Source organism: Dioscorea cayenensis, chromosome 5 (genome assembly GCF_009730915.1).
Source record: "Dioscorea cayenensis subsp. rotundata cultivar TDr96_F1 chromosome 5, TDr96_F1_v2_PseudoChromosome.rev07_lg8_w22 25.fasta, whole genome shotgun sequence".
Classification (NCBI taxonomy): domain Eukaryota; kingdom Viridiplantae; phylum Streptophyta; class Magnoliopsida; order Dioscoreales; family Dioscoreaceae; genus Dioscorea; species Dioscorea cayenensis.
In genome coordinates this window covers 17,863,626-17,873,309 of record NC_052475.1, presented here as the reverse complement: position 1 = coordinate 17,873,309, position 9,684 = coordinate 17,863,626, and the positions used below count along the sequence as shown (strand labels likewise).

The 9,684-nt window shown below is 30.8% G+C and overlaps 1 protein-coding gene across 1 annotated transcript; it reads left to right on the top strand.

Annotated features, from left to right (window-relative positions):
- The first annotated feature begins 6,932 nt into the window (after positions 1 to 6,932).
- On the top strand, positions 6,933 to 7,178 carry LOC120260057. The gene has a single exon (XM_039267502.1). The coding sequence runs from the start codon at positions 6,933 to 6,935 to the stop codon at positions 7,176 to 7,178; it is 246 nt and encodes an 81-aa protein (XP_039123436.1).
- Positions 7,179 to 9,684: the final 2,506 nt, after the last annotated feature.

Here is a 9,684-nt window from a genome sequence, read left to right as displayed (position 1 = left end):
TTTTGCGCGAGCGTTTGCATCTGTGAGCGCCTCAATGTTTTCCACCAGGATGTTCAAGGAATCACTTGTTTTGAAGACCGATATTCAACATGAGAGAAATGCAAAAAAGATGGTTGCTCTACGTTGCAGATTGGTCGTATCAATATTGATCTCTCCTTTCCCTGGACCTTTCGGAAGACGTTGGTGTGCTGACACTGACTAATGTCTCTGATTTTAACGGTGATGATGAGATTGATGACAGTCCTGACAGTGATGAGGATGACGGAGGATCCAGAAAAGAAGGCGAAAGGTTTCCAAGGAATCCGAGGCTACTCCAGTTAAGCTCTTTCGGAAGCCTAAATCAAAATATTATAAGATGGGCACATTTCATGGAAAGACTTCTGGTTGTTCGCTTAGGAAGAACACTAGTGAGCTGCTATGGTTGGCTTGTGTTTCCCTGATGGACCAGTCTGTACGTGAGAAGATAACAGACCTGAGGATGCTTTTGAGGGAGTGGAATTTGCTTTGACTCAATGCTCTATTCTTCCTATGTTGCTACAAAGTTGAAAACTTGGAATTAATGATAATGGCCAGAAGAAGTTTCAGTATATAAGCATGAAAGCGAAGCAGAGACTGAAGGTTTCTTGAGAACACATGAATATAGTTCAAGGGTTTCTTGCTGTTGTTCTGCTGGATGGAATGGCGAAAAAGCAGGAAGTGCAGGATGATATAAAATTATAGATGATGAAGAAGATGATGCTGACTTTGAGTTTGAAATTGAGAAGGTGCATGATTCCTTGGGTGCAGCTGGAAGGATGGTTGAGAATCTCCTAGTCTCTATTGAAGATAAAGCCAATGAGTGCAAGCACGCTCGGCTATGGAAGCTAGTTAAGCTAAGATAGAGAGCAGTCCATGCAAAAAGTAACCAGGCGATGCCAAATTAATTCCTTGTGTGATATTTGTGAAATTGGAGATGAAAGCGTGTCTCTATTCAGTAGTCCGTCACCTGCTATTCCAAAGAGGCCATGCCAAGTTAATAACCATGTTGCTTATCTTCTACGCACTGAGGATTAAAATATTAGGGTGTGTTTGTTTGGCCCGATATAAACTACATGTAATTGTAATTACAAAAAATTTCAAAATCTGGTGTTTGTTTGGTTGGATTTGAGAATTTGAAAGTAGTTAGAAATGCAGTGTATATGGATTTGGTTGGTTTTGAAACTACGCCAAATCGGCCATAGTTTAATCTCCTGCACTTTGGATTTCCATAGAAAGTCTCGCACGTGGTGTCACGTGAGACTTTTTAATAAATATATATATATATAATTAAAAATAAAATCATGATATTATTTTATCTTAATAATAAATGGTTACTATTATATTTTGAAATTATAAATAGTGTAATATATTTTTTATAATTATAATAAATAACAATAATTTGTAATGAAAACATAATTTTATATTAAATTAAGTAATTATATGCATAATTATTTTGATTACTATTAATAACAATTAATTGTGTATTTATAATTAATTAAATTTAATAATGACCCAAGGTGGAGTATCCTTAGCAAGGGTGTTTATATCCTACAAATACATCCAACCAAACACATGTTTTCAAAATCCAGATTTACAAATCCTTCCAAACAAACAAAAAATTTTGAAATCCAGTATTTTCAATTACAGTCAACAAAACACCAAATTTAACTCTCCTGTATTTTCAACTCCAGAATTTACAACTACACCGTAATTGGAAATCTACTGTATTTTCAACTACATCTAACCAAACGCTACCTTAATTGTGTTTTCTGGATTCCAAATGTACGGAGAATTTCTTTGAGGAGCTTGACTTTCTTTTATGGGTCAAAATGATGGTAAAAAAACCATGTATATTCTACTCCAGTGATAGATAATGAAATGAAATGCTTCTAAATTGTTAGCATGTGTTATGATGAAAGCCCATGATTTCTAAAAATACATATATATATATATATATACACACATAAAGGGAATGAAGAATGAGAAGTATGTACGGGTGGGTGTGTATATTCACTTGCATTGTAAAAAATAAAAAAATAATAAATAATAAAAATAAAAAACATGGCCCACGTGAAACAAAGTTAGGTAATTTGCATGTGAAAATCTAAAATGAATAACTTATGCATTTGTGGCTATAAAAAATAATAATAATAAAAAAAATCCAAAAGACATGGGCCCACCAGGAAAGAAACACACATGCAAATGAACGGTTTTTTTTTTCACTATAATCATATATATTTTTTAAAATTGTCAAAATAATCCTACCCAAAATATATTCACCAAACTAACAATGAAACCATCGCATCAATCACATCTTATCACCCATGTGTTTTTAAAAGTTTTTAAAGTATAAAATATTAGGTATTTTTTCAAAAAGATCCCTTTATTTTTAAAAAAAATACAAAACAAAAATATTTTTATTTTTTAACCATTTTCTTAAGTTATTATTAATAAATATTTATTATTATTTTTATAAAAAACCAAAAAAATAAATATTTTTTTAACTGGATTTATTTTAAAAAATATATTACTTTAAAATATATATTATTTTTTTAAAACACCAAAACTTTTTAACGGAATTTATTTTAAAAAATATATCATTATTATTATTGGTTTATATATCTTTTTATTTTTAAGTAATTATTATTATTAAAAACTTATTTTTATAGCTTTATTATTATTATTATTATTATTTTTTGATCAAATAACTTATTTGTAGTTTAGAAAACAATAATTGCATTTAAATACAAATAGAAAAGACATGTGCATGGGTCTACATTTAATCTTTTGTCGGCCGGTGGTCCGTCGTCTTACAGGTGGAACCATCTTTGGTCTAGGAACAGATAGCCAAAACTGTGTAATGGATGAAAACATGGAGCATTGGTTTGCTTGTAGGAACCTAGAGTATACCAAGGAGGGCACAACACATATGGGTTGATATTTGCATTTGTTAAAAATTTATTTTATTTTTTCCGTTTATAATAATAATAATAATAATAATAATAATAATAATAATAATAATAATAATAATAAATATTTATTAATAATAACTTAAGAAAATTGTTTAAAAAAAATAAATAAAAAATATTTTGTATTTTTTTAATAAATGGTGTTTTTTTGAAAAAAAATACCTCATATTTTATATTTTAAAAACATATGGGTAATGAGATGGGGTTGATGTGATGGTTTCATGATTAGTTTGGTGAATATATTTTGAATAGGGTTATTTTGACAATTTAAAAACAAAGGATGGTTATAATTGACAAAAGCCCAAATGAATATATGATAAAAAAAATAAAAATTAATGAAAAAAGGCCCCACGTACCATGCACATGGGTATGAATATGTTGAATATAGGTTTTTATATATATAAATATCCCGATATATATATATATACACTCATCTCAAGGCAACAATAAGAATACTCATGCTTATCTCGAGGCAATGACAAAATTTATATGTTTTGAGGCGGCATCAAAGCATACAACACAATGATGATGCACATGTAGCGACATATCATGATATACATATACATAATCAAAACCAAAACAGTCAAGTCAAAACTCACAATATGAAAAGAGTCAACTCTTGAAAATCTATAAAAAAAAATCGACAATTGAACTCGGCGGTTTCAAGACATCAAAAGTCGAAGACCCAAAGAGCTTCACAAGTCAATATTTAAAAAAATATATATAAAGCGATAATTGAACCAGTGGTCTCAGGATATTGAAAATCGAAGACCCAAAGAGTTTCACAAGTCAATATTTAAAATCCATATAAATCGACAATTGAACTCAGTACTCTCAAGGCATCAGAAGTCAAAGACCCAAAGAGTTTCACAAGTCAAGAAGGGAACTTCACAAGCATGACAATAGAAGCTTATGAAAAGTTAAACAAACTTTGTGATTCATCAGCATAGAGAATCCACAGCTTGAAATTCAAATCAAATCTAAGATACAAAAATCAAACGTCCAAGTTTTAAATGAATCAACAAATGAGCTCAACAACCTCAAGGATAAGACATTGATGAGTTCACAAGTTGCAAAGAAGCTTCATAAGCATGAAAGCCGAAGCTTATGAAAAGTCAAATCAAGTTCTAAATCAAGTCCAAGATGCAAATTCAAATATCCAAGACATAATCATGTTCAAGATGCATATTTCAACCGTTGACGAAGACCAAAAGTCAACAAAATCAAAGTGCGCTTTTCGGTGAAATAATCAGAAGGAGATAGAAGGCTACAATCACTGTTGCGTCATGAAAACCAAATTTCAAACCTTTTATACTCTCAACAAAGTTTATGAATTCATATTTATTGAAATAAATGAAATTGATTGCCATATTTTATTTCCTTGTTCACACTTATTTCTTAATCGGAGGTTCCTGCGACCAAGGGTCGAGCGACAGGGGGCGAGGGGCCAGCCCCACTGCGTCGGCGGGGTTTGTTGACCCCGCTCGTTCTCTTCAAAGGCCTCTCGCCCCCCTTCCCGATGCCCTTGCCTTGCTTGCCCCCTTTCCGCCCCCCTCTCCCCGTCCGCCCTCCCCTTTCTACCCCTCCTTTCAATGTTTTTTTTAAATATATTTTTAATTTTTAATTTTTTATCTTTATGTAATTTTATATTTTTTATATTTTCATTATTTTATATTTTTTTATTTTATTTTTCTGTTGAATGATTTTATTTATTTCTTTATTCAGTTGAATGATTTATTTATTTAAGAAAATTTGTAAAAATATATATGATTGATTAATGTGCATTGATTTTTAGGGATATGAGAAATATTAAAGCTTTGATTTAGTAATAAATAATTTTTTTTTTTAAATTATGATTAATTTAATAGAAGTTTAAATAAAAGTTATTAATTTTCAAAAATATTTAAATATTAGTTTATTTTGTAATTAATAAGATCTTAAATATAAATAATTTATAAAAATTAAATTTATAAAAGAAATTTAAACGAATTTAGATAAATTATTAAATTAAATATGTCCTATAGATGAGAATTTTTTTAATTTAAAATATTATCTATATTTTTACCATTACAAATCAGAACAACATCAACTTAAGGGTAAAGCCAATGAAGTAATTACATTAGGCCCTTTATTTTTTTTTTAAATCCTCATCTTTAAATTTTTTTAATAATAATTTTGAAAAATCAAATTTTGAAAGACTACCAAGATACAAAAATATTTATTTCTTTTAATTATAAATAAGAGCTTTTGTGGTTTTTATATTGTTACAATTTTCTTGTTAAATTTTTATTTTGTTGAATTTTATTCTTTAATTTTAAATATATCATTTTATCATGATTTTAGTAGTATATAAAAAGATAAACAAATATCTCAAATAGGTATTTATCAAAATAAAATCAATTTTTATTAAATAAATTATAGGTTTTATTCTAAAATTCCGTTCTAGACCTCTAGTTATCTTAAGCCGACTGAGTCAGAATCATAAAAAAATCTAAGTTTTGAGAAAAATATTTATTTTGATATATTAATTAATTTTAATTATTTCTCTTAATTTTTGCTTATTTTATTTAAAAAAATAAATGTATTTTATAATTTAAAATTTAAAATTTTTGTTAATTAATTATTTTAAAATTTATAGTTCCCCCCTATATAATTTTTGGCTCCGCCCTTGCCTGCGACAATATCCAGAGTAATTAACATTAAGGGCTTGCCTTTAATGAAAGTTAGGAACCCACAATCCCTTGAAGTCTATAAAGTAATTAAAAATTTGATTTGTGATCCATGTTTTTTAACTGGTCGACCCAAATTAAAAGCTGGACAGGAAAAAAGGAGCCCACTCACTTATTATTGGTGGTCGGATTATTATGAGTTGTGCTATTGTATTGTAGTTGATGCCTAATAAGCATTGCAACTCTAATGTCAGAATTATGGTCTAGGTGAGTAACCTGCCCTCCATCTGCATAGCTTCAAATGATGTGGGTCGTGCATGACACGTACGGCCGGCCGGATGCTACCGTGGCGGCCCAAACCATGTATTTGTTGGGCCAATGTTTGTAAAGCCCATGTGATTTTTTGTAATAATTAATATGTTCTTCGTATCATTGCCAATCTTATCTTTCATGAATCAATGAAGCACATTGAAGTAGATTATCATTTCATTGACAATACTATTAAATACATCAAAACCGCCCATCACATTTTTACTACTACTCAACTTAAAAGATATTTATTATTTTTTTTTTCAAAAAAACGTTATTACCCAATAAGTTGGTCGTTTCAAATCTATGAACTCTAATGTGAAAAAATTATATTGAAATGTTCCTCTAACGATTAAAATTTAATATGATTTGAGTAGGGTAGGAGATTAAAGTTAATAGTTGGAAAGTTTGAATTGTTTTGAAGAAAAAACTTATATATGAAATTAGCAAAGTTTTAAATTAATTAATTTCAATTAAATTGATTTTTTTATTAATTAACTATTATTATTTATAATCAATAGTGCTTAAATTTTAATTACTATATATATATATATATCTAAATAATTAAATCATATTTAATAGGCTAACTCCACAACCGAAGAATTTTATGTTTAAAACCTAATTTATACAGTGATATATTGTAATATATCTTCAATAATCTACTAGTCTAGTTCAGGCAAATAAATATGGTTTATTTTGAATTACCAAGCCAAATAAATAACTAAACAAATTAAGGAATGCAATCCAGAACCCTCCTGACACATCCCCTTACCAGGAGAGCATGACACAAACAAAACAACCAGGCTAACGTGTCACTCACAGCTGCATGCATGGCTACCTTCTTTAATAAGCACAACACTCTCCCTCTTCCATCTTCCAACCTATAAATATAGATATAACATCAAAACCTTACCCTAACCCTAATTTGAGTGAAGAAGAGGAAGAGGAGGAAGGAGAAGAAGAGAAAATGGCGAAGAGTAAAGATGACATCAAGTATGGCACAGCTCAGGCCAAGCTCTCTGAAGATGAACAGCTGAGGATAAGATACAAGCATGGTACTCCATTGGAAGGTGGCAAGATCTCCGATTCGGAGCCCGTTGAGCTCTTCTCTGGAGCTCAAAAGATCTCTGAAACTAACTTAGCCAGTTCTAAGACTGATCAGACTTCTTGTGCCACTAACATCACCACTAACAAGTCATCTTCTAACTCTTGAACTTTGTTTATATATGTGTAACAATTGTTACTTTGTTCATTGTCTTGTTTAATGGTTTTGAAGAGGAATAAAAGGAATTTTCTTTGCTTTTGATTTGAGGTTCATGAAGTACTCTGTAGTTCCATATATATGATCGTTGTATTTATATAAATTTTCCTTTTTGTTTTTGGAAGTGATTATGAGGATATATATAATAAGTTTTTTTTTCGGATTTGCATAGAGTGTCGGCAGAGAATGAAGAGTAAGATAAATCATAAGAAAAAGATAACAAAAATAAGAGAACAAGAGAGAGAGACAAGGGTGTAATAAAGATAGAGACAATGGTGTAGAAAGAGGATAAACAATAGTAATAATAAACAACAGTTGAGAGTTGCATTTGATTTTGAGGGAGTTGGTTGATTTGTTAGTTTTAAAATTTTCGCAAGATGAGATGTACGTTTTTTTTATTGTACATCCTATTTAGTATTGTTAGTTTATAGCATTTATTTATTTATTGGGGGAAAGGAGTCCAAGGTTTTTATTAAAAAAGAAAATAACATAAAAAATAATAAATTTTTTTCTAAACTGAAAGAGAAAGACAAAAACTAAGAAACAAAGACAATATAAAAAAAGTCAGACAAGCTCACATGAGCTAATTAAGAATTTCTTGGCCGTCATGACAGGGATCATTCACAAATTGATGTCCTGAGCATAACTTAAGGCTCTGAGAGCAATAATCTTAAAATTAGGAGAAATGTTACGAAAAATTGCATCATAATTAGTTTTCCAGAGAAACCAGGCAGTCACTGCAATCAGAGATTTTATTTTTTTAGATATATTAGATCTAACAAGCCAATCGCAAGAAACGAAGCCATTATGGAAATGAATAAGAGTGGCAGTTCGATCAAAGCTAATATTCCAAACCCGTTGGGCTTTGGCACAATAATAAAGTAGATGATCAGCTGTTTCATAATGAGTACCATAAAAAAATACACATGTTTTTAGGACCTAGATTGATAGAGTGCAGAAAATAGTTGGTGGAGATTCGGCCTTTAAAAGCAAGCTAGAGGAAATGCCTAATCGCCCAAACCCAATGATTGCCTTCAGTGTTATCAATAAGGCCAAGATTCTAAAAGACCTCATCAACCATGTTACCAAAAAGATTAGACAACGAATGATAATTCCAATTACCATCCAAAATAAATTCTAAGCAATTGAGCAAATCTGGATTCAAATTCATGTTAATGAAAGTAAGCTTGAGGGCAAGGGGATCTCAAAACACCAAGGATCCATCAGAAATGAGGTACAAAGAGGATTAACAGAATTAATCCAAAAGTGAGGTTTAAGAACAGCAGCTACTCTACAAAGTCCTCTAAAGAACCAAGAGTAATTTTGGGGAATAGCGTCCTTCCAAAAATCAATCTGACCATACTTAAGATGAAGAATATTAACCCAGATGGAATCAGCTGAATTTAATAACTTGAACACATGCATAGCTTGAAGAGAATGTTTGGTAATAAGGAAATTCTTAAGAGCAAGGCCCACCTCAGTTTTAGGATCAGTAATACAACTTAAGATGAAGGATATTAACCCAGATGGAATCAGCTGAATTTAATAACTTGAACACATGCTTAGCTTGAAGAGAATGTTTGGCAATAAGGAAATTCTTAAGAGCAAGGCTTCCCTCAGTTTTAGGATCAATAATACAACTCCAAGAAACAACATGGAAGCCCTTTCAATTGCGACCCTTGTGCCAAAAGAAAGCCCTAACAATCTTATGGATTTCTTTGAGAATAGAATCAGGAATTAGGTAATAGAAAGCAAGTAGGAACAGAGAGGAGGGGCGAGTTAATCAAAGTAGTCTTAGCACCCATAGAAAACTTAAAATGATTCCATCGGGAACAAGAACGGTGGATCCTGTCCACAATGGCTTGAAAGAAAAAATAGGAAACCGTTTAGGAGAAATAAGTACTCCCAAATAAGAAAGAGGGAAGCAAGCAATTTTGAAGTTGAGGATAGAACAAATACTCTTCAAAATTTTGTTAATTAACCAAGACAAAAAATAAATGACAGACTTGGCAATATTGGACTGCTGACAAGAAATCATGTTATAGATGGAGAGACAAAGATTAATATTTCTAGCAGCAAGTCTAGAAGCTCAAGTGATAAGAATCAAATCATCAGCATACATCAAATGGTTTAAGTTATAATTGAGGTTGCTATTGAAACTAGGAATCATACCAATATTAAGAGTAAAATTAAGAAGAAAGGAGAGGTTTTGAGAAACAAGGATGAACAAGTAAGAAGAAATGGGATCTTCCTGGCGGACTCCTCGGGAAGAGAAAATCCAGGGAGAAGGCTGCCCAATGATAAGGAATGAAAAGGAACTAGAACCAAGACATGAGTTGATCTAGGAAAACCATATGCTAGAAAAATTCATCTTAGTTAGGGTGGCAAGATGAATTTTTCTAGCATATGGGTTTTTTCATGTCAATCTTGACTAACATCCTAGAGGGGTCATTAATTT

Excerpts from the sequence above, each read along its gene's own strand:
- LOC120260057 (XM_039267502.1), top strand. The coding sequence starts at position 6,933 with ATGGCGAAGAGTAAAGATGACATCAAGTATGGCACAGCTCAGGCCAAG.